Source organism: Oncorhynchus clarkii, chromosome 19 (genome assembly GCF_045791955.1).
Source record: "Oncorhynchus clarkii lewisi isolate Uvic-CL-2024 chromosome 19, UVic_Ocla_1.0, whole genome shotgun sequence".
Taxonomy (NCBI): domain Eukaryota; kingdom Metazoa; phylum Chordata; class Actinopteri; order Salmoniformes; family Salmonidae; genus Oncorhynchus; species Oncorhynchus clarkii.
The window spans coordinates 56,860,540-56,885,765 of NC_092165.1; the positions used below are offsets into that span (position 1 = coordinate 56,860,540).

The following is a 25,226-nucleotide window of genomic DNA, read 5'->3' on the forward strand; positions in this document are numbered from 1 at the left end:
GTCCCTGGTCCGAGCCCAGGTAGGGGCTATATTGATGCTGTTGACCCGGATTGCTGGTTGCTGCGGAAAAGGAGGTCAAAAGGGGGGGGGGGTGTAACCGATGTGAAATGGCTAGCTAGTTAGCGGTGGTGTGCGCTAATAGCGTTTCAATCGGGTGACGTCACTCGCTCCGAGACCTGAAGTAGTTGCTCCCCTTGCTCTGCGAGGGCCGTGGGTTTTGTGGAGCGATGGGTAACGATGCTTCGTGGGAGGCAGTTGTTGATATGTGTAGAAGGTCCCTGGTTCAAGCCCAGGTAGGGGCAAGGAGAGGGACGGAAGCTATACTGTTACACTTGCAGCATGCCTAAGACACGTTCACGCAGATGAGCAGGGACCCTGGGCATCTTTCTTTTGGTGTTTTTCAGAGTCAGTAGAAAGGCCTCTTTAGTGTCCTACGTTTTCATAACTGTGACCTTAATTGCCTACTGTCTATAAGCTGTTAGTGTCTTAACGACCGGTCCACAGGTGCATGTTCATTAATTGTTTATGGTTCATTGAACAAGCATGGGAAACAGTGTTTAAACCTTTTACAATAAATATCTGTGAAGTTATTTGGATTTTTAAGAATTATATTTGAAAGACAGGGTCCTGAAAAAGGGATGTTAATTTTTTTCTGAGTTTATTAGGTACTTTTTCCACCACTAACAACCAGTGAAGAACACACCATTGTAAATACAACCCATATTTATATGTATTTATTTTCCCTTTTGTACTTTAACTATTTCCACATCGTTACAACACTGCATATAGCCATAACATGACATTTAAATGTCTATACTGTTCATTTGTGATTGTTTATTTAACTTTAGTTTGTTATCTATTTCACTTGCTTTGGCAATATGTTTCCCATGCTAATAAAGATCCCTTTGAATTGAATTGAGAGAGACTCATTCAATAACCAATTAGGCTATTTCACCTATGAATCCTAACAGTTTTGTTATTCAATAATATCTTTACATCTAGCCTACTCACCTTATATTTTTTCCCTTTATTCGGCATTTTTAGGCGAGGGTCGGAGCCCCCCGTCCTTCTGAAAACTCCGTTCGCTCCCTCAATGCCTCTGATCCCTCCGTGTGACAAAAGTAGCCCACACCTCTGTTTTCGTCCATAGAGGTTTGAGTCGTTGACTTCGGTCATGTGACTTTAAAATCCATCCACACAGCTCTCCACTTCATTTACCGTCACTGCCTATGGTTACTGCACTGTCATAATCCTTAACGACCTTGTGCCAACTCAATAGGGGTGTCAGACAGACTGTGATAGGCTATAATATCAAGCTAGTCCGTACTAAATTTGTAATATGTCATAAAACGACAGGGATTTCAGTTTATTCACATCAAAATATATGAATAGAAGGTAAGAGAAAGGACATTTGATTTAGTAGGTGCCTAGATAAATATAAACCTGTCTAAAAGAGTTTAATTGAAATGTTTTCCGTGACTGACACATTCTTGAATAGCAATACCGCCCCCTAGTGGTACAATTAGCTTCTAAACGCTCTTTCTGAACCCGCATTTGTTCAAAGATTGTTTTATCACAGAGACATATGAATTTTCGCGAAAATCTGATTGTTTCTTGTTAAAAATATACCACAAAGGTTAGGCAATACTGTAGTTTAGGTTAATATTAGTTTTCAGGCAGTAAAACAATATGAGTTTATCAGCCAACTCCCATTTCCCCCCCTTCAGACAAAAGTTGAGACCGGTCTGAATTGCATTGTGGGTAGCGTAGTAGTTTTATGGGACATTTCCATCGACTTAAAGCTTCAAATTCGTCATCTGGTACTACAAATACCAGCATGCACTGCATGAATACATCTGAAGGGTAGCAAATGTACCGCCGCATTGACACGTTACCAGTTGATGTGGTTTGACCAGGCGTTTCTTTGTTCAGTCTACGACCGACTGTTGGTCGTTATTTCGGAAAATGTCGGACGGTGGCGGGGGCGACGATAGCTCCGGCACCATGGAGGTGTCTACTGCCGTACAAACGGTTGCTGATGCCGCGGTGCTGCAGAAGCATATTCGTAAACTTGTCCCTCTGCTCCTGGAAGATGGCGGCGATGCTCCGGCCTCCTTGGAAACCGCCCTAGAAGAGAAGAGCTCCATAGAGCAAATGAGGAAGTTTCTTTCGGACCCCCAAATTCACACCATTCTGGTTGAGAGAAGCACACTCAAAGGTCAGTCTGATTCAACTAAGGTAGTTAGTTAACTAACTAGCTAGTTAGTTTAAGAAATTGCTAGCTAATTGTTTAAAAAAAAAAAATACAAAAATTGCTAGCTAATAGACTGCACCTTCGTAGGCTACATCTTAACGTTATCTAACCAGTCAAATGAAATTTACTCATGCTGCTGCAGCCTCCGTCAGAGGATTCCTCTCACCCAAACATTTACTGGCGGTTTACGTAGCTAAGTTAAAATGTCAGAGGTACAATCTTATAGAAAATACAAGGCAGTCTTGACTGCCAAAAGCAGATAACGTTTACAGTGGATGCGCGGTTCAATGAACGGCTCCGTTGTTCTATAGTTTTGCCCTCAGCTATAGGATCATGTGAAAATCAGGCTCCTGTTAGTCCTAGACCACTGTGCCAGATAGAAATGCCATTTCAGTCACACACGCACGTCTATATTCCTTTTATCATCTAGGCGTGGCACACTTAACTAAGGAAATTAGATAACTAACTATAGTTATCTGTGCTGATCATATCTGGCTACAGTGACGAGGAGTAGAAATGTCTCCATTCGAGTAATGGACTTTGATTGTTTTCTGTAGGCTTGGTTGGGATGCACAGACAGAAAGTGAATATTTATATGAATGCTGCAATGCAGATTTTTATCTCTAGCAGCAGTGAGTGACCTCATATTGCAGGGAGGGGAGCACAAAAGATTTGAGTCATCTCTGAAAGCAGTGTCATGCGCTCAGTAGGGTTGGGCGATTTTACGAATGTATTATCTATCGACTAGGTTTGACAGCCATCGTCGATAGATGACGCATTCGTAAAATTGCCTATCGACTAGGTTTGACAGCCATCGTCGATAGGCAATTTTACGAATGCGTCATCTATCGACTACGTTTGACAGCCATCGTCGATGGTGAAAACATCGTGATGTCATCAACATATTTGAACTTGACTACACCTCCGAAGTCTGGCAGAGCACCACATGTGTGTGGTAGTTAGACTACTAGCATAAATCAAGAGAACCGTGATTTAACTAGTTAAATAAAATAACAAAAATATTGTAAAGAGAGCGGAGAGGGCAAAATGTCAGCGCCTGACATGCCAATGTCGGATGATCATGGGCCTTTTCAACTTCGTTGTCTTGGTTATTGTTTTACAATCTTAATTTCTCCTTAATCGCCATTCGATTTGAATGTGAGTTGTTGGCCTAGGCATAGCCAAATCTTTCATGATCAACCATCAAATGAATATATTTGCCCAACGGATTTCCATTTCAGTTGTTTGCCAATAGCCGCCTAAATAAGTAACAATGGTAGTAATGAGAGGGGGAACAAACAATTGCAATATGGACTAATAAAATTGGAAGTTTAAACAAACTTTATACGTTTCTGCTTTACTTGACCAGAGTGTATGCAAAATAATTTGTGCAGTCAGAATTTCAAACCAAACGGCAAATAATAGGCTATAGGCCTACGCATACCCTTAGTCCATATAGACCTCATCAGGAGGAATTTGCCTCGACCACGCCAACAAATTGGGGGGACATTCTTTCCCATTGACCCCAATTGTCAACATTTTTGTTTTGTAATGTTGTTTTTTTGTTATACAGAAATTGCAAAGCATGCTGAAAATCTGCTGTGTTCAATGTACATGTAACCAGGTAAAAAAAACAACATAAACCTACAATTCACAATGCTCCCATGTAAGGAAAAAGACCTTGCGAGAAGAACCCTGTGCTGTGGCTTCAGGTTATTAGGTGTGGGAGAGTAGGGGAGATGTGAGGACCCAGCGTCCAAGTAGGCTTAACGTAGCTATGTGTATGGAAAACATTTCACCACCGGTAACAGGCTGGCAACACTGCTCGTGTCGCGTGCGCGAGCGTTGCAAAAATAAATTCTGAAATCTATGTTATTCTATTATTGCACCCACACTGCTCGCGCGTGCCAATGAGCGTCTGCTTTGCCAAGGGATAAAAATAGAAATCAGTTATATTTCTGATGCAGATTGCGCTGCAAGTCCTGCCTCTCCCATCTACTCATTGGTTAATAGAAGCAGGTACCCACGAGCCATTTCCTCATTGGTTATACCCTCGTGGGTGACTGAAAGACGAACGAGGTCAGTGGCGATAATGCACCTAATTTATGAAAGTTGCCAATCCCAATATAAAGTCAAGAGAAGAAAAGGCCTGGAAGGAAGAGATGACTAGAAACAATTTGGTTGACCATTTTAAGTGTGGATTAATTGGAGGAGTAGAGGACCTTGTGCATTTCAGGTAAAATAACAGCTCAATGTTTATATCCCAGGACAAATTAGCTAGCGCCAGCAAGCTAGCTAAATAGGACAAATTAGCTAGCAAGTGCAAGCTAACTAGCTAAATTGCCATATGTTTAATGCTTTTCGACCTGTCCCCAAATTAATATAATTGGTTCAGAGTGTTTTGATATTTTAACCTGCGTGTCGTGATCACGTTTGGTGTGGGAGGACAAAATAAATGTATGCACAATGGCGCACGTGCGCAGCCTGTTTGGGTTCCGTGTAAGGCTGTATCACAACTGGCCGTGATTCGGTGGAGCACAATTTGGCCCAGCGTCCTCCGGGGTAGGCTGTCATTGTAAATAAGAATTTGTTATGAACCTTTTCTAGGGCAGGCGTTCTGCTAGCGGAACCCCTCCACAACATTCCACTGCAAAGGCAGCGCGAGAAATTCAAAACCTTTTAAAAAATGTTTTTATGTAACTTTCACACATGAACAAGTCCAATACAGCAAATGAAAGATAAACATCTTGTTAATCTACCCATCGTGTCCAATTAAAAAATAAATAAATAATGCTTTACAGCTAAAGCACAACACATGATTATGTTAGGTTATAGCCAAGTCTAAAAAACACACAGCCATTTTTCCAGCCAAAGATAGGAGTCACAAAAAGCAGAAATATAGATAAAATTAATTACTAACCTTTGATCTTCATCAGATGACACTCATAGGACATCATGTTACACAATACATGTATGTTTTGTTTGATAATGTGCATATTTACATCCAAAAATCTGTTTACATTGGCACGTTGCGTGCAGTAATGTTTTGATTCCAAAACATCCAGTGATTTTGCAGAAGTACTCATGATAAACCATGATAAAAGATACCACTGTTATTCACAGAATTAAAGATGGACTTCTCCTTAATGCAACCGCTGTGTCAGATTTCAAAAAACACTTTACGGAAAAAGCAAAATCTGAGAACGGCGCCCAGAGCCCAAAACAGCCAGAGGATTATCTGCCATTTTGGAGTCAAGAGAAGCTGGAAATAACACCATAAATATTCACTTACCTTTGATCTTCATCTGAAGGCACTCCCAGGAATCCCAATTTGACGACAAATGACTGATTTGTTCCATAAAGTTCCATCATTTATGTCCAAATAGCCACTTGTTGTTAGCGTGTTCAGCCCAGTAATCCCATCTTCATGAGGCGCAGGCACTTCGTCCAGACAAACTCGAAAAGTTCCGATGTATGGAATCAATCTTTAGGATGTTTTTAACATAAAACATAAATAATGTTCCAACGGGAGAATTCCTTTGTCTGAAGAAAAGCACTGGAAAGACGGGTAACTCTGTCGGGAGCGCGCGTCATGAGACCAAGGCACTCTGCCAGACCACTGACTGAGGTCTCATGAGCCCCTCCTTTATTGTAGAATCCTCATTCAAGTTTCTATAGACGATAATAATAATAATAATAATATGCATATATTAGCATCTGGGACAGAGTAGGAGGCAGTTCACTCTGGGCACGCTATTCATCCAAAAGTGAAAATGCTGCCCCCTATCCCAAAAGAGTTAATAACTGACTTGCCTTGTTTTATTTAACAACATTTAAAATACTTGTTTAGTATTGTCCGTTTGTAATGCCACTCACTACTTGTATCTGTATAGTCCGTTTGTGTTGGTGGTCTTAGCTAGTTACCGGAACATTAAGCTAGCCACCACTCACTCACGTGGCTGCCCAGCACTGTGATGAAAAGGGATTTTCATACTTTCTTTTTTTTTTAAGTAGTGAGAACACTCGGGAGCAGGAAATGTTGAAAATTGATCTTTAGAAATGCTGTACATTCCTTAAATTACGTTTTGTTAACTAAAACAAGCAGACAGCAAGAAAATTGCATTTGAAAAAGGTCAAGTTTTTGCTGTGAGCCAATGGGGTAACCTCGATAACCACATGTTGTTTTACCCCTCAGGTGGGTGGGGCTGTGATGTTCTATCTCATACCGACTGGGCCTATAGGCTACTGTCAATCAATAAAAGTTGCAGTAGGCTAAACGTTATATATATGGAAGCTCTGTTTATATATATATATATATATATATATATAAATGGAAGAGGTGGATGGATGGGGGAATTTGGGGTTGTTGGTACTGTCTTTCTGTTATCATATCTGATACGTACATACAGTGGGGAGAACAAGTATTTGAAACACTGCTGATTTTGCAGGTTTTCCTACATAAAAAGAATGTAGAGGTCTGTAATTTTTATCATAGGTACACTTCAACTGTGAGAGACGGAATCTAAAACAAAAATCCAGAAAATCACATTGTATGATTTTTAAGTAATTAATTTGCATTTTATTGCATGACAAGTATTTGATCACCTACCAACCAGTAAGAATTCCGGCTCTCACAGACATGTTCGTTTTTCTTTAAGAAGCCCTCCTGTTCTCCACTCATTACCTGTATTAACTGCACCTATTTGAACTCGTTACCTGTATAAAAGACACCTGTCCACACACTCAATCAAACAGACTCCAACCTCTCCACAATGGCCAAGACCAGAGAGCTGTGTAAGGACATCAGGGATAAAATGATAGACCTGCACAAGGCTGGGATGGGCTACAGGACAGTAGGCAAGCAGCTTGGTGGAAAGGCGACAACTGTTGGCGCAATTATTAGAAAATGGAGGAAGTTCAAGATGACGGTCAATCACTCTCGGTCTGGGGCTCCATGCAAGATCTCACCTCGTAGGGCATCAATGATCATGAGGAAGGTGAGGGATCAGGCCAGAACTACACGGCAGGACCTGGTCAATAACCTGAAGAGAGCTGGGACCACAGTCTCAAAGAAAACCATTAGTAACACATTATGCCGTCATGGATTAAAATCCTGCAGCGCACACAAGGTCCCCCTGCTCAAGCCAGCGCATGTCCAGGCCCGTCTGAAGTTTGCCAATGACCATCTGGATGATCCAGAGGAGGAATGGGAGGTCATGTGGTCTGATGAGACAAAAATAGAGCTTTTCGGTCTAAACTCCACTCGCAATGTTTGGAGGAAGAAGAAGGATGAGAACCCCAAGAACACCATCCTAACCGTGAAGCATGGAGGTGGAAACATTGTTCTTTGGGGATGCTTTTCTGCAAAGGGGACAGGACGACTGCACCGTATTGAGGGGAGGATGGATGGGGCCATGTATCGCGAGATCTTGGCCAACAACCTCCTTCCATCAGTAAGAGCATTGAAGATGGGTCGTGGCTGGGTCTTCCAGCATGGCAGCGACCCAAAACACACAGCCAGGGCAACTAAGGAGTGGCTGCGTAAGAAGCATCTCAAGGTCCTGGAGTGGCCTAGCCAGTCTCCAGACCTGAACCCAATAGAAAATCTTTGGAGGGAGCTGAAAGTCCATATTGCCCAGCGACAGCCCCGAAACCTGATGGTTCTGGAGAAGGTCTGTATGGAGGAGTGGGCCAAAATCCCTGCTGCAGTGTGTGCAAACCTGGTCAAGAACTACAGGAAACGTATGATCTCTGTAATTGCAAACAAAGGTTTCTGTACCAAATATTAAGATCTGCTTTTCTGATGTATCAAATACTTGTTATGCAATAAAATGCAAATGAATTACTTAAAAATCATACAATGTGATTTTCTGGATTTTGGTTTTAGATTCCGTCTCTCACAGTTGAGGTGTACCTATGATAAAAATGACAGACCTCCACATGCTTTGTAAGTAGGAAAACCTGCAAAATCGGCAGTGCATCAAATACTTGTTCTCCCCACTGTACATACATACATACACAGTACCAACAACCCCAAATTCCCCCATCCATCCACCTCTTCCACCCACCCTAACAAGGCATTATACAAGATATCAAAGAAAAGTACATTAACTAAAAGACATTGTTATAAAAACAAAAATAATGAACACTAGAACAGGCATGACTGCTGACTAAAATATACAAGTTACACTAAGTAAAAAAGACAGGGTCTCCATGTATTGTATGAAACTAGTGCCATGCAAATGCAGCATTACATGGTAATGTAGAATAGCGTAAACTACTGGAGAAAAGGAGCAATTGCTGCGTGAGTATTGTGTGTGCCAAACAGAAGTTGATATAGGGCATCCCAAACAAACACGTGTACGACAGTGTTCCAGTTCCCACCAATATCCAGCAACTTCGCACAGTCATTGAAGAGTGGGACAACATTCCACAGGCCACAATCAACAGCCTGATCAACTCTACACGAAGGAGATGTGTTGCCCTGCATGTGGTTACCCAGATACTGACTGGTTTAGTGATCCACACCCCTACCTAATTTTTTAAAGGTATCTGGGACCAACAGATACATATACAGTGTAGAGGTCGACCGACTAATCGGAATGGCCGATTTAATTAGGGCCGATTTCAGGTTTTCATAACAATAGGAAATCGGTATTTTTGGGCGTCCATTTTTTTTTTATATACCTTTATTTAACTAGGCACGTCAGTTAAGAACAAATTCATATTTTCAATGATGGCCTAGGAACGGTGGGTTTAACTGCCTTGTTCAGGGCAGAACGACAGATTTTCACCTTGTCAGCTCGGGGGATTCAATCTTGCAACCTTACAGTTAACTAGTCCAACGCAATAACGACCTGCCTCTCTCTCATTGTACTCCACAAGGAGACTGCCTGTTACGCGAATGCAGTAAGCCAAGGTAAGTTGCTAGCTAGCATTAAACTTATCTTATAAAAAACAATCAATCATAATCACTAGTTAACTACACATGGTTGATGATATTACTAAATATTATCTAGTGTGTCCTGCGTTGCATATAATCTGACTGAGCGGTGGTATGCAGAAGCAGACGCGTAAACATTCATTCAAACAGCACTTTCGTGCATTTTGCCAGCAGCTCTTCGTTGTGCGTCAAGCATTGTGCTGTTTATGACTTCAAGCCTATCAACTCCTGAGATGAGGCTGGTGTAACCGAAGTGAAATGGCTAGTTAGCGCGCTAATAGAGTTTCAAAAGTCACTCGCTCTGAGCCTTCTAGTGGTTGTTCCCCATGCTCCGCATGGGTAACGCTGCTTCGATGGTGGCTGTTGTCGTTGTGTTCCTGGTTTGAGCCCAGGGAGGAGCAAGGAGAGGGACGGAAGCTATACTGTTACACTGGCAATACTAAAGTGCCTATAAGAACATCCAATAGTCAAAGGTCAATGAAATATAAATGGTATAGAGGAAAATAGTCCTGTAATTCCTATAATAACTACAACCTAAAACTTCTTACCTGGGAATCTTGAAGACTCATGTTAAAAGGAACCACCAGCTTCCATATGTTCTCATGTTCTGAGCAAGGAACTGAAACGTTAGCTTTCTTACATAGCACATATTGCACTTTTACTTTCTTCTCCAACACTTTGTTTTTGCATTATTTAAACCAAATTGAACATGTTTCATTATTTACTTGAGGCTAAATTGATTTTATTGATGTATTATATTAAGTTAAAGTAAGTGTTCATTCAGTATTGTTGTAATTGTCATTATTACAAATGAATTAATTAAAAATTCGGCCGATTTAAATCGGTATCGGCCCGTTGGTCCTCCAATAATCGGTATCGGTGTTGAAAAATCATCTGTCGACCTCTAATACAGTGTATTTGGAAAGTATTCAGACCCCTTTACTTTTTTCACATTGTTACGTTACAGCCTTATCCTAAAAATGATTAAATCGCCTCAAGCCTACACAGAATACCCCATAATGACAAAGCAAAAACAGGTTTAGGCATTTCCACAAAAAAATGACTGAAATATCACATTTACATAAGTATTCAGACCCTTTTCTCAGTACTTTGTTGAAGCACCTTTGACAGAGATTAGACTTGAGTCTTCCTGAGTATGACACATGCTTGGCACACCTGTATTTCGGGAGTCTCCCATTTTTCACTGCACATCCTTTCAAGCTTTGTCAGGTTGGATGGGGAGCGTCGCTGCACAGCTATTTTCAGGCCTCTCCAGAGATTTTCGATTGGGTTCAAGACCGGCCTCTGGCGGGGCCACTCAAAGACTTGCCACAAAGCTACTCCTGCTTTCTCTTTGCTGTGTGCGTAGGGTCGTTGATCTGTTGGAAGGTGAACCTTTGCCCCGTCTGGTTTTCATCAAGGATCTCTTTGTACTTTGCCCCGTTAAACCTTTCTATTGATGCTGACTAGTCTCCCAGTCCCTGACGCTAAAAAACATTCCAACAGCATGCTACCACAACCATGCTTCACCATAGGGATGGTGCCAGGTTTCCTCCGGACGTGACGCTTGGCATTCAGGCCAAATAGTTCAATCTTGGTTTCATCAGACCAGAGAAGCTTGTTTCATGGTCTGAGAGTCCTTTAGGTGCCTTTTCGCGAACTCCCAAGCGGGCTGTCATGTGCTCTTTGCTGAGGAGTGGCTCCTGTTTGGCTACTCTACCATAATGGACTGATGGGTGGAGTGCTTCTGCAAGGTTCTCCCTTCTCCACAGAGGAACTCTGGAGCTCTTTCAGTGACCATCGGGTTCTTGGTCAACTCCCTGACCAAGGCCCTTCTCCCCCGATTGCTCAGTTTGGCTAGCGGCCAGCTCTAGGAAGAGTCTTGGTGGTTCCAAGGTGGTTTTTCCACTTAAGAATGATGGAGGCCACTGTGTTCTTGGGGACATTCAATGCTGCATACATTTTTTGGGACCCTTCCCCAGATCTGTGCCTCGACACAATCCGGTCTTTGAGCTCTATGGACAATTCCTTCGGCCTCATGGCCTGGTTTTCGCTCTGACATGCACTGTCAACTGTGGGACCTTATTTTGACAGGTATATAAACCAGTCAAAAGTTTGGACGCCTACTCATTCAAGGGTTTTTATTTATTTTATTTTGTCATTAGCTTCACGACATACTATGGAATGCCGTTTTGGGTCTTTGTGTGTTTAAAGATACACGTCAAATAATAGTTATATTATAGAATGTTGTGTGTTCTAAATTTGCACGTGCAAGCCAAGCGCCACCACTACTATCTGTAGCACTGTCAAAGCTCAACAAAAAAGTTTGCAAACACCGGCCACAAACGATGTGTTTACAATACCGCGTTGGTAATACAGCATTATTTGTTCGACCGCAACTTCTGGGGTAGCTAGCTAGCTTTAGCTTGGTAGCCATCTAGCTTCATTTGGCTACTTTGGCTTGTCCGGACCGTGTTGTGAAGCTAGCCACAATAAAGATTAGGCACAATAGAGGAATTTTGCTGTTTGCCTTCAAAATAAAAGTACCGCTTTGAAAGTGATGCAGAGGGTTACTATTGGTGGAATACTGCCATATTTAGACTAGATAATGTTAAACAAGGTTAGAATGTGAAGCAATGAAATGGGGTGTTAGTCTACTCGGTGACACCTACAGAACACAACTTTAAAGAGTTTACACAAATATTAGCGTTGTAGCGCTTGTCTGTGACTTTGAAATCACCTCCCCAGTCAGCCTAGTGTGTATTGACATTCAAATTGCACTGTAAAACTGTGCAGTGCAATATGAATTAATGGAATGGGGTAACAGTCTACTAAATACCCAATATATTTTTTCCCAACATCCTCCTCAGTTATCAGACTCCAAAACATCCACGTAGTATTGTTTTTCCTCAGGAATACTGTTCAATACACACAGGTTGACAATAAATGTGGCTCAATTCAGTTGTTTTCAGAGTCCCGCAATAAGAACTACGATGCTAATATTCTCTGGGTGTCACTGAGTAGACTGATACCCCATGTCATTGATCCATAATCATAGGGTAACGCTGTACAGTGATGTAAGTACGCCCCCAATGTAATTCTAAAGTCTAATACATCCAGTGTGATTTCAACAGATTTATCAAATTAACAAATTGTCTTTTTGTTTTTATAACATTCCAACCTCGTTTAGCATTATGGCATAATTCTACTATTTGTGTGCATTTGCATCACTTGTCACTTTTATTTTGAAGGTTAACCACTAAGTCCACTATTGTGGCTAATCTTTATTGTGGCTAGGAACCGCCTTGTAAATTAGGGTTATTTTAGATGACACCTAACTAGCTAGCTACTGAAACAGATTTATTTCGTTTTGCTACGTTTTTGGGGAAGAACATTGTTTGCATTCATCAGCGCTGTAGGTGCGCAAGACAACTTTACCAGCATCATAGCATACGTATCGATGAATCGTTGTGAAATGTGAAATACGAGGGATAGTGGAATCAATGTGTAATAACTACGTAGGAAATTAATGAATGCGTTCAATTATGTGACGTGTAGTCATCCAGGTCCTGATTGGTCAACAAGCTAATTTGACACGCAAAGACCCAAACGGCGTTTTATAGAAATCCTGGTTGAGAATGAAACGACTGAACAAATGAAAAACGAAACGGCACAGCAAGTAAGGGAAATAAATAGGTTTTGATTATGTTTTACAGGTAATGGGGACGTGTAAATGCCATCAAAATAAAATGTTGGTGTGTGTGTGTAACCTTTTATTTAACAAGGCAAGTCAGTTAAGAACAAATTCTTATTTACAATGACGGCCTATCCCGGCTTAACCCGGACGGGTTGTTTGTGCGCCACCCTATGGGACTACGAATCACGGCTGGATGTGATACAGCCTGCATTTGAACCAGGGTCTGTAGTGACGCCTCTTGCACTGAGATGCAGGTGCCTTAGACCGCTGTGTGTACACTAACAGTCAAAAGTTTTAGAACAATAGTGAAGACATCACAACTATGAAATAACTCATGGAATCATCAAAAAGTAACCTAAAAAAAGTGTTAAACAAATCAAAGAACTGCCAAACAGGAGACGTGATGTGCTTTTCTTTCCCACTAAGTCAGCCGTGTTAATTCTGTTATTATTTTATTTTTGCGTGAGGCTTTACTATAGTTAATAAGTGAAATCCTGTCACTTGCTCTTTTTCTTATTTTTTTATAATCAAAATGTCAAAGTAGCTGCGTGTAAGAATGTCACAGGTGTTCTTACCTAGATGATCAAGATGAAATAACAATAGCCTACACTTGACGGCTACAATATTAGTTTTAAATGGTAGGCTATTAATATAACTGATATCTGAGTATTTTTATGGACAAGAGAAACCTGGTCCTACCATTTTGTTTTTGTTTTTAAATTGGTTTTATATTTGTTTTCATTCTGCAGCCTTAATTAGATAAACATAACTAGGCCCAACACGGTTTTGAACAGTTATTTCATGCATTATTTTTTTTTTGTGGCTTTAGGAACAATGTAAAAATACATTTTGCACCATATCACAGTTTTAGTATAACCAATGTGTCCTTTATGCTTTTTATATTGCTTTCCTCCCACCAATTGACCCCTCTGTGCGCTATATAAATTGACCCCCCCACCCCACCTCCACTGTTTGGATGGGATGCTATCATTCTAGCCATCGCCCAACCCGAATGCCCTGCCAACATTTGGCCCCAACACAACACTTTATAGCACTTACCTTTTTATTTTCATGGCCACTGTGGCAGTCAGTCTGCACCAAGAACAAACTGTAGTGTGGGCTTAAATGGGCTGATTGCTTAAAGTATATGTATATCATTAAAACATTATGCCGCTGTTTCATTTGAATCATATTCTAATTCTATTTTAATATCTTAGACTGGGCTTTCCTCTTCGGGATGTTACATATTGTTCTTTAGGTAATGTAGGCTGAATCCATACACCCTTTTTTTATGCTTCTGTGCTTTCACTGACTGGTATTCTTGTTTTTCTCTACTCAGAGGATGTTGGGGATGAAGGAGAGGAAGAGAAGGAGTGCATCTCTTACAACATCAACATTGACATCCACTATGGGCTTAAGTCCAACAGGCAAGAACTTTTATGATACAGGAAGTAAATGGCAGTATCAGGGAGAATTACGCAACAACTGAGTGTGAAGCGAGAACCTAATCTCCCCCCTCCCAGTTGTTGGAAAGCTATCATATTGTAGGAGAGTGAAGCGTGCACATGCGCTCTGTGAGTGCGTTGTCTTGCAGTCTGCAATATCTTTGGTTCACCCAGCCGCTCGTGGCAATGTCATGTCTCTGAGTCTGTTTTAAGCCCTGAGTCATCCTTGACCGCAAGATCATCAAGTGATATCCATTTTGAGATTGTGATGGCATATGATTTCCATTTTAAGACGGGCCTAGGGATAGTTAGACTGATTATTTTACCAGTTAGATAGGCCTGCCCTACATGTTACCTTTCTGTATCAAACTGTGGTGAAACAGTTCCTAACATTGCATAATACTACATCAACTAGCCTATATCCCTGTTTATTCACATGTGGATTATGACATTTTACAACTTTGTTTTTCAGCCTGGCTTTCATCAAGAGGACTGCAGTGATTGACGCTGACAAGCCCATATCGACCCAGGTGCGCGTGTTGACTCTGAGTGAGGATTCTCCCTACGAGACCCTGCACTCTTTCATCAGCAATGCTGTTGCTCCCTTCTTCAAGTCCTACATCCGTGAATCTGGCAAGGCAGACAGGTAAACCAGGAACTAAGTGGACTATCATGATAGATTTGTAAAACTGTTCTTTGTTTTCATATTTTGCGCATCTCGTTTATACCCAGTGGGTTAATAATGGCTCCATTTTGTCCTGGTCCAGGGATGGCGACAAGATGGCTCCCTCTGTGGAGAAGAAGATTGCAGAGCTGGAGATGGGCCTGCTTCACCTGCAGCAGAACATCGAGATCCCAGAGATCAGCCTTATCATCCACCCCATCATCCTCAACATCGCCAAGGCGTGCTACGAACGTGGTGAGAAGCCCAAGGTCACTGACTTTGGCGACAAGGTGGAGGACCCCACCTTCCTCAACCAGCTGCAGTCGGGGGTCAACCGTTGGATCCGGGAAATCCAGAAGGTGAGGGTAGAAACAATGACTTGTCTGAGAAATTGGGTGCCAGGTAGTGTTCAGTAGCAGGCCATACAAGCAAAACATTTTACAAAGAAAAATAATGTTTATATTGAACACGTTAAGTTAGTACCTCCCCCGCTTCACTCCATTTTGAAATGCTTGCCACCGACTGAACATGACCATGGCTTGCTGGTTGCATTTGGCATCTCTTACTGTGTTTTTTTTTGTGTTCTCCGGCTAGTCTGAATGGTTGTTTTTTGAATACTCTCCTCTTCCTGTCAGGTGACCAAGCTGGACCGTGACCCGGCCTCTGGGACGGCCCTGCAGGAGATCAGTTTCTGGCTGAACCTGGAGCGCGCCCTGAACCGCATCCAGGAGAAGAGGGAGAGCCCCGAAGTGCTGCTCACTCTGGACATCCTAAAGCACGGCAAGCGCTTCCACGCCACCGTCAGCTTTGACACTGACACCGGTGAGTTTTGTTCGATGGAACAAGCCCCAATACCTCTTTATGAATTAGATATTACAAGGAACCTTTTCCTTTTATTTATTTGTTTGCTTTTTTGGTCAAGGACTTGTCACTCATACCTCTGGTCAATATACATTTTCCACTTTGTGATTGACATCACTACTTTAGAACCATGGAGATCCTATTGTATTCTAATTCCTAATTCTATGTTTAGAACGTGCCATCGTTTTATTAGACTTAACGACTTGAATATGTTTCCCAGGTCTGAAGCAGGCAGTGGAGACGGTCAACGACTACAACCCCCTAATGAAGGACTTCCCCTTGAACGACCTGCTGTCAGCCACTGAGCTGGATAAGATCCGCCAGGCGCTGGTGGCCATCTTCACCCACCTGAGGAAGATCCGTAACACCAAGTACCCCATTCAGCGAGCCCTGCGGCTGGTGGAGGCCATCTCCCGAGACCTCAGCTCCCAGCTCCTCAAAGTGCTGGGCACCAGGAAGCTCATGCACGTGGCCTATGAGGAGTTTGAAAAGGTGAGTCTACAGTGGCAGCTGCGACATATACTCCATAGACGAGTTGGTTGTTTGGCAAGAAAACCGAGACGTGTGCAACTATGGGGTAAAACGGACAGAGTTGGCTTAGATTGTTGACAACATGTAAGCTATATTTCGTCTCCCAATGTTTTTTGGTAACGTGAATACATTTGCACATTGACCACTTGTCTTTCAAATACATTGTTAGTAGTTGGTTGGCTAGCTAGCTAGCAAGCGAATTTTAGCCATATTAGCATTGAAATGACCTCAGTCAAAACAAGACATGGTACCAATAACAAGATTCAATTAGCTACTTACGATTCCCCACACGGCAGTTTCTTGTCGTTCTTGCTAACAATCTGGCCATCCAGATTCACAACAACACACTGACTTATGCCCCATGGATGGGTGCATATGGTTTGTGTTGTTGTTAACAAACCCATCTATACATTCCTATACTCTTCTATATTGTTGTATTGACATGACTTAGTTGATAGTAGCATTAGTTTATAGTAGCATTTAGTTGATACTTATTTCTATCCCATTGTAGGTGATGGTAGCGTGCTTCGAGGTCTTCCAGACCTGGGAGGATGAATATGAGAAACTCCAGGTCTTGCTGAGAGACATCGTGAAGAGGAAGAGGGAGGAAAACCTGAAGATGGTGTGGCGCCTGAGCCCAGCCCACCGCAAGCTCCAGGCCCGCCTCGACCACATGAGGCGCTTCCGCAGGCAGCACGAGCAGCTGAGGGCCGTCATCGTTCGTGTACTCAGGCCTCAGGTAAGAAAGGGACAGAGATTTGTCAATGGTTAGTGCCCCCGAGGGTTGGTATTATGGACCCAGATTAAGTTTATATCTGGATTAACCACTTTTTATGGAGATTTCTCTATTGAGCATACACCCCCCCCCCCCCCACAATGACTTGCAGTTTTGGTCAAGAGTTGCCCTTGCTGGTTTCTAAGTGGTAATATCATACATCATTGCTAAAAGGTTTTCTTTCTCTCTATGCCTTGTCAAGGTGTCTGCGGTGCCCCAGCACGCCCCAGGCGAGGCGGTGGAGCCCACTGAGATGAAGGTGGCGGAGGTGCTGTTTGACGCTGCGGACGCCAACGCTATTGAGGAGGTGAACCTGGCCTATGAGAACGTTAAGGAGGTTGACGGCTTGGATGTGTCCAAGGAGGGCATGGAGGCCTGGGAGGCGGCAATGAAGCGTTACGACGAGCGCATTGACCGCGTGGAGACCCGCATCACTGCCCGCCTCCGTGACCAGCTGGGAACGGCCAAGAATGCCAACGAGATGTTCCGTATCTTCTCGCGTTTCAACGCGCTGTTCGTGCGCCCCCACATCCGCGGCGCCATCCGCGAGTACCAGACACAGCTCATCCAGCGCGTCAAAGATGACATTGAGTCACTGCACGACAAGTTCAAGGTGCAGTACCCACAGAGCCAATCATGCAAGATGAGCCACGTGCGTGACCTGCCACCTGTGTCGGGCTCCATCATCTGGGCCAAGCAGATCGACCGGCAGCTGACCGCCTACATGAAGCGTGTGGAAGACGTGCTGGGCAAAGGCTGGGAGAACCACGTGGAGGGCCTCAAGTTGAAGCAGGATGGCGACAGCTTCCGCGCCAAGCTCAACACCCAGGAGATATTTGACGATTGGGCACGCAAGGTGCAGCAGCGCAACCTGGGCGTGTCGGGCCGCATCTTCACCATTGAGACCAGCCGGGCCCGCGGTCGCACAGGAAACATGCTGAAGCTCAAGGTCAACTTCTTGCCCGAGATCATCACGCTGTCTAAGGAGGTGCGCAACCTCAAGTGGCTGAGCTTCCGTGTGCCGCTTGCCATCGTCAACAAGGCACACCAGGCCAACCAGCTCTATCCATTCGCCATCTCCCTGATCGAGAGCGTGCGCACGTACGAGCGCACCTGCGAGAAGGTGGAGGAGCGCATCTCCATCTCGCTGCTGGTGGCTGGCCTCAAGAAGGAAGTGCAGGCTCTGGTCACGGAGGGCATTGCCCTGGTCTGGGAGTCCTACAAACTGGACCCCTACGTCCAACGCCTGGCCGAGACCGTCTTCAACTTCCAGGAGAAGGTCAGTGTTTTTTGTAACCATAAGGTTGGATCTCACCTGGCAATTTTTATTTTAAGTGTGCAGTTGCAAGACTTGCATTCCGCACTTGAAGATCGTATGTTCGGATTCTGCCCTGAATGAATGTATGATATTCATGTATTTTTGTTTTCCAGGTGGACGACCTTCTGCTCATCGAGGAGAAGATCGACCTTGAAGTGCGCTCTCTCGAGACCTGCATGTACGAACACAAGACCTTCACAGAGATCCTCAACCGCGTGCAGAAAGCTGTGGATGACCTCAACCTGCACTCCTATTCTAACTTACCCATCTGGGTCAACAAGCTGGACATTGAGGTCTGTACAAAACCCTTACAACACTCTCCAGTGTACTTTCTGTGTTGTTTTGGGGCTCTTACCCTGTGTCCTACTGTTCACATTCCTGAGGAAATTCCTATTCCTATTTAAAACTGCACTTCCCTCCGAGTACTCCAATTACAAGTTGGCACTCTTTTTCATGGTCCTTCGAGCCGGATAGTTGTCCTGGAACATGACCAGTAGGGGCCACAAATACCAGCACCTATTCTGTTGCTGCTGGTCCCTGTTCTGGTAAAAAAAAAAAAAAGTGTTTTATTGAATCAATATTCATTAGAAATTGTATTTTCCCTTTAGATTGAAAGGATCCTCGGGGTGCGTCTGCAGGCTGGGCTCAGGGCCTGGACCCAGGTTCTCCGGGGTCAGATGGAGGACAAGGCTGATGTGGACATGGACACAGAGGCCCCTCAAGTCAGCCACAAGCCTGGCGGAGAGCCCAAGATCAAGGTACGGGTTCAAGACTGCAGGAGGAGGATTGATTTGATAAGAATATAATGAATAAAATGTCTTCCCAAAGGCACAAATTGCAGTTTATGAAACTTTTTTTTTTTTCTACTTGTGAAAGAACGTTGTACATGAGCTGAGGATCACCAACCAAGTGATCTACCTAAACCCGCCCATTGAAGACTGTCGCTACAAGCTCTACCAGGAGATGTTTGCCTGGAAGATGGTCATCCTCTCTCTGCCCAGGATCCAGAGCCAAAGATACCAGGTCTGGAGGCCATGCAGAGCACCTTTATATATTCAATTCATTGCCATCACCTAGCTAACTGCTTTAGCAAGTTAGTATTGAATTCATTGCTATCACCTAGCTAGCTTCTTTAGCAAGTTAGTATGCTAGCCTCTCTAGCATGCTGGGTACAAGTACATGGGATGTTTTGGAATAGGTTGCTATAGTTGATGTATTGGTGTCCTGGCCACTAGGTGGGCGTCCACTATGAGCTGTCTGAGGAGGAGAAGTTCTACAGGAACGCACTGACAAGAATGCCAGACGGCCCAGCTGCCCTGGAGGAGGCTTACAACTCGGTCAAGGACAACGTCAACGAGGTGGAGCAGTATGTCAAGGTATGCAATCAATCGTGTTGATGTATTGTCCTTAACATTTCTGTATATGTGTCAGATTTAGCCAGCTAGCTATTTGAAACACCCATAAATTATACTGGATCTTTTTCTCAATTGTCTTTTTTTGTGTCCTTGGTTCCTCCCCTTGTACCTTGTCCTCCAATGTCTTTTTGAGCACAAGAAGCAAATAACGATTATTGAGATTAATCCCAAGATGGAGTTCACTTCAGCTATTGGTTCTGTCACTCACCCATGTGTCTCTGTTGTGTAGGTGTGGCTGCAGTACCAATGCCTGTGGGACATGCAGGCAGAGAACATCTACAACCGCCTGGGGGAGGATCTGACCAAGTGGCAGGCCCTGTTGGTCCAGATCCGCAAAGCCAGGGGGACCTTCGACAACGCTGAGACCAAGAAGGAGTTTGGGCCCGTGGTCATTGACTATGGCAAGGTAAAGAGACTGACGATTCAGCAATAGAGTAGAGCAATTTCTGCTGTTCTGTTCAGTTGTGCGCTGATGAGATGCATTTTTGCCTAGAAATGTGGTGATGCGGATTGGTTGTATACTTTGTTCAACTCCAGGTCCAGTCCAAGGTGAACCTGAAGTATGACTCCTGGCACAAAGAGGTTCTCAGCAGGTTCGGCCAGATGCTGGGCAACAACATGCAGGACTTCCACTCCCAGATTTCCAAGGTAAGCCCCCTCCTCTCTGCCAAGATAAACTGGTTTCATTGTAGTCACTGGCAATATGTTCCATTGTCATAACTAGCATGAAACTTAGAATGCACACCCAATACATTGCTTCATTTTAAGTGGCATGTTAGTGTGGCTGTTGGAGCAGACTATTTGTCTCTATCTGATTTCAACTCCCCTGTCCTTCATCTGTTTCACCACAGTCCCGCCAAGAGCTGGAGCAGCACTCGGTGGACACCGCCAGCACTTCGGACGCTGTGACCTTCATCACCTATGTCCAGACGCTCAAACGCAAGATCAAGCAGTTTGAGAAGAACGTGGATGTAAGTACTGCCGAAATGATTTTTCATACGATCCTCACAAGCTGTGACCTCAAATCGTTGTCATGGGGTGAGAACTCGTACACAAGCACGCGCACAGTCAATGCTGCTGTTCGAATATATACTATTGATTCCACTACCCACGTTCTATTTTTAAATACATTCCATTACTATTACGCATCTCCCTCTTCTATTACTTCTAATACTTGTCATTTTTTAAATGAAAGTATTGATTAATGTACTGCGTTGTTGATGGCGCTAGCACAAGTATTTCACTGCCCTCTTTTTTTTACCCTGCTGTTAACTGTATGTGATGTACATTTGATTTTTATTTTTTTGATATGAAAAGATGGATGGATTTTTAAAATCCTGACTTCTTTCTTCGCAGCTTTTCCGCAACGGTCAGCGGCTTCTCGAGAAGCAGCGCTTCCAGTTCCCGCCATCGTGGCTGTACATCGACAACATCGAGGGCGAGTGGGGTGCTTTCAGCGACATCATGAAGCGCAAGGACACGGCCATCCAGCAGCAAGTAGCCAACTTGCAGATGAAGATCGTCCAGGAAGACAAAGCCGTGGAGGGTCGCACCATCGATCTCCTTGCGGACTGGGAGAAGACCAAACCGGTGGCTGTAAGAGAATTATTTAAGATACATTTTTGTTTGAAAGATTGATGTAAAGGATGTTTTTATTTAATTTGATCTTTGCATAAATCTTTCATATGAGTTTTGCACTTGGAATTTTGGTGAGGGTATAAGCTGATCCTAGATTTGTTGTTCCATAGGGGGCCCTGCGTCCAGAGGAGGCCCTCCAGTCTCTCACCATCTACGAGGGAAAGTTTGGCCGGCTGAAGGATGATCGGGATAAGTGTTCCCGAGCCAAAGAGGCCTTGGAGCTGACCGACACTGGCCTGCTGAGCGGCAGCGAAGAGAGAGTTCAGGTATGATTATCACACCTCTGTCTTTTTAAACTAGAGGTGTTATCTTTTAAGCACTATGCTATCTGCAGCCAGTCGCTACTGCATTTTAGACTGTTCATTAGTCCGTGTAAGAGCAACTCGGCATATGACATCGTTGTTCCCCTTGCCTCATTGTGCCTGGAGTCTTGGTATATCTGTCGATACAAACATGTCACTTCACAGTAAGATGTCCTCATGCTCCTCTGTGGTGCTAAAGTTTGATCTGTTTCTATGTGCTGTAGGTGGCTCTGGAGGAGCTGCAGGACCTGAAGGGGGTGTGGTCAGAGCTGTCCAAGGTGTGGGAGCAGATTGACCAGGCCAAGGAGCAGCCCTGGGTCTCTGTTCAACCACGCAAGGTAAGATTAATTTGTCTTTGTGTTCAAGGACACTGTGGACCATGTCTGTTTAGGGCCCATCTATTGGGCCAAGTCTGTTAGTGTAATGTGTATCTGTATATCCGATTTTGTAGCTGCGTCAGAGTTTAGACGGCCTGCTAAATGAGCTGAAGAACTTCCCAGCTCGACTGAGGCAGTATGCGTCCTACGAGCACGTCCAGAGGCTTCTCAAGAGTTACATGAAGGTAAGACCCTGTATTTCCCTCGGTACTAGTCGAAACTAGACATTGCATTGTTGCAATTGAAAAGTAGTTACTTGAGACAAAAGATTGAACCATGTCTGGTTGACATTCCTCTTGGATGGGAAAAGCTTGGACAAAAACTTTGTACTTGTTAATGTTGAATAACATCCTGGTCGCGTCTACAATATACCTGAATCAAGTTTCCTATCCTAACACTAAACGGTCCTTTTGTCTCGTCACTCAGATCAACATGCTGGTGATCGAGCTAAAGTCGGAGGCCCTGAAGGATCGCCACTGGAAGCAGTTGATGAAGCGTCTGCACGTGAACTGGGTGCTGTCGGAGCTGACTCTGGGTCAGATCTGGGACGTGGATCTGCAGAGGAACGAGATGGTGGTGAGGGACGTGCTGCTGGTGGCCCAGGGAGAGATGGCCCTGGAGGAGTTCCTCAAACAGGTAACCACAACATTCCACTTAAACAAATCTTTGTTCCCTGCAGCGCAATTACAAAAATGATAAAGGATTTAAAATCTGGGTAGTCAAGTATGTCCATAGAGACTGCAATATTAGTGCACCTTTCGACCAATTGGTGATCAAGTCATGTCTATGACAGTAAGTGGCAATATTGATGTATTTTTCCATTGGTCCGGGACAGATCCGTGAGGTCTGGAACGCCTATGAGCTGGACCTGATCAACTACCAGAACAAGTGCCGTCTGATCCGCGGCTGGGACGACCTCTTCAACAAGGTCAAGGAGCACATCAACAGCGTGTCAGCCATGAAGCTGTCACCTTACTACAAGGTCGGTGGATGTTTAAATTCAAATGGGTTCTTGTCAGAGATGTACTCTTGATCTTGTGGTCTTTACATCATATAAATGCAGTCTTGGTCTCGTGATGGGATCTGGTTTCTTAAGAGGTTGGGCCTGGATCTCAAGGGATCTGGGCTGGTCTTGGTCTGGATCTCGAGTTCCTGTCTTGACTCAGTCTCTGGTTCTTGTCGGATAGTATAAGAACACATGGTTTACATGGTACGGTCCTAGTCTCCATGAGGCATTAATGGTTCCTTCTGTGTGCCATCAGGTGTTTGAGGAAGATGCTATGAGCTGGGAGGACAAGCTGAACCGGATCATGGCCTTGTTTGACGTGTGGATCGATGTCCAGCGCCGCTGGGTCTACCTGGAAGGCATCTTCACTGGCAGTGCTGACATCAAACACCTGCTGCCTGTGGAGACCCAGAGGTTCTCGAGGTAAGATCCGTAGTTCTTCTCTTCTGATCTTCTCCTCCAATACATTTTGTGATGGAATCAAGGAAATATTTGAGGTTCCCCCCCTTGTCACCTAAGATTGGGAATAGGCCAAATAACCTTGTCTGTGGTAAGGAGGACTTGGTAAAGATCTTGGTAAGCTTTTGGGGGATACCTAGTCAGTTCAACTGAAATGTGTCTTCTGCGTTTAACCCGACCCCTCTGAATCAGAGGTGTGGTGGGGCTGCTTTAATTGACATCCACTTCATCGGCAACTGCGCTTTGCTCTGGAGCCGAACAACAGATTTTTACTTTTTAAGCTCAGGGATTCGATCCAGCAACCTTTTGGTTACTGGCCCAACGCTCCTACCCGCCAGGCTACCTGCCACCCCAAGATAACATTGCTCAACCTTTTATTTATCTCTCCCATATAGCATCAGCACAGAGTTCCTGGCTCTGATGAAAAAGGTAACCAAGTCTCCTTTGGTGATGGACGTGCTGAACATCCAGGGGGTGCAGAGGTCTCTGGAGAGGCTGGCCGACCTGCTGGGAAAGATCCAGAAGGCTCTGGGAGAGTACCTGGAGAGGGAGAGGTCCTCATTCCCCAGGTAAGATGTTATCCATGTCTCTAATAGTGTCATCTGCCATAGGCCTGTCTCTCATTTCCGTTTTTGGGAAAATCTGGAAAATCCTATATCCGGTCTAAAGTGTAGGGTCTTTTCTCAATAGAAATGGCTCAAACCAAGAGCAAGTCCTGTTGTAGCGTACCTCTTGGTTTGAATTCTGAAAAAACAGGGCCGTATCTAAAGCTTCGCACTTTAAAGTCAACCCTGGGTTGGGCTGGCCATGGTGGGCTAGCTCAAATTGCGTTTCCACGACCTTGGTTAGAGAAATTATGTAATGTTGCTAGCTAGCCAATATGACTGTGCAGCTAGCTTTGCTAATGTTGCTAGCTAGAAAACTAAAACATTTTGCAAAGTCCTTTGGCAACAACTAGCTTAATAAACTTGCTAGCAATGTTGAAGAAATAATTAAATTAACCCTCACCACACTAACTAAAGTTACCTTATACTCCCAATGCCAGCTAGCCAAATGTTTAGCTTGCTAGCTAAACGGTTAGCATCTACGCCTACATAACAGGCTAACTAGCTGAATTCCTAACTTTGTTTCCCATGTCACTGGCTACTAGCTAGCAGGCAAACAAAACACACCAGACAGGTTTGGTAGCTCACTAAAATCCCTGCTATCTCACATTTGCTAGCCAGCATTTTTCAACTCTGATTTGCAAGCTAACGTTAGCTAGCGTTTGAGGGCCGACTGTTCTTATAAATGTTTGTGTAGTGCAAAAATAAATGACGGATCCACCTGTGTTGGTTATTTGTGTCATGTCTGACTACTGCAGTACTGCTTGTCCATATGCTAGCTAAAAGCAACAAACCCAGACAAACTAAACGTGAAAGCATCCAACAGCGATCAGCTTGTCATTAGCTGGCTAACGTTAGCTATATTATAGCTATAAAGTATTGTTTACTCTTACTGTTTTTTAAATAAAATTATATATTTATTTGATTGTATATACA

At 43.8% G+C, this 25,226-nt stretch overlaps 2 protein-coding genes across 3 annotated transcripts in view; one reads left to right on the forward strand and one right to left on the reverse strand.

Moving 5' to 3' along the window:
* The window catches only part of LOC139375413 (protein phosphatase 2, regulatory subunit B', gamma a), a 51,499-nt gene extending 50,295 nt beyond the window's left edge, over positions 1-1,204 (reverse strand). For both annotated transcript variants that reach the window (XM_071117173.1, XM_071117172.1), the window contains exon 1: positions 1,012-1,204. In XM_071117173.1, coding sequence (XP_070973274.1) covers positions 1,012-1,176 — 165 coding nt within the window. In that variant the 5' untranslated portion in view covers positions 1,177-1,204. The remainder of the gene's footprint in view (positions 1-1,011) is intronic.
* A 686-nt stretch (positions 1,205-1,890) lies between these two features.
* The window catches only part of LOC139375414 (dynein, cytoplasmic 1, heavy chain 1), a 54,833-nt gene continuing 31,497 nt past the window's right edge, over positions 1,891-25,226 (forward strand). Inside the window, exons 1-23 of the mRNA XM_071117178.1 lie at positions 1,891-2,218; positions 14,234-14,321; positions 14,812-14,985; positions 15,107-15,362; positions 15,639-15,825; positions 16,085-16,356; positions 16,907-17,134; positions 17,373-18,449; positions 18,602-18,781; positions 19,097-19,246; positions 19,365-19,511; positions 19,724-19,864; positions 20,133-20,309; positions 20,441-20,551; positions 20,755-20,874; positions 21,260-21,499; positions 21,652-21,807; positions 22,068-22,181; positions 22,295-22,405; positions 22,647-22,856; positions 23,056-23,202; positions 23,483-23,649; positions 24,081-24,254. Of these exons, the coding sequence (XP_070973279.1) occupies positions 1,966-2,218; positions 14,234-14,321; positions 14,812-14,985; positions 15,107-15,362; positions 15,639-15,825; positions 16,085-16,356; positions 16,907-17,134; positions 17,373-18,449; positions 18,602-18,781; positions 19,097-19,246; positions 19,365-19,511; positions 19,724-19,864; positions 20,133-20,309; positions 20,441-20,551; positions 20,755-20,874; positions 21,260-21,499; positions 21,652-21,807; positions 22,068-22,181; positions 22,295-22,405; positions 22,647-22,856; positions 23,056-23,202; positions 23,483-23,649; positions 24,081-24,254 (4,880 nt within the window). The 5' untranslated portion in view covers positions 1,891-1,965. The remainder of the gene's footprint in view (positions 2,219-14,233; positions 14,322-14,811; positions 14,986-15,106; positions 15,363-15,638; positions 15,826-16,084; positions 16,357-16,906; positions 17,135-17,372; positions 18,450-18,601; positions 18,782-19,096; positions 19,247-19,364; positions 19,512-19,723; positions 19,865-20,132; positions 20,310-20,440; positions 20,552-20,754; positions 20,875-21,259; positions 21,500-21,651; positions 21,808-22,067; positions 22,182-22,294; positions 22,406-22,646; positions 22,857-23,055; positions 23,203-23,482; positions 23,650-24,080; positions 24,255-25,226) is intronic.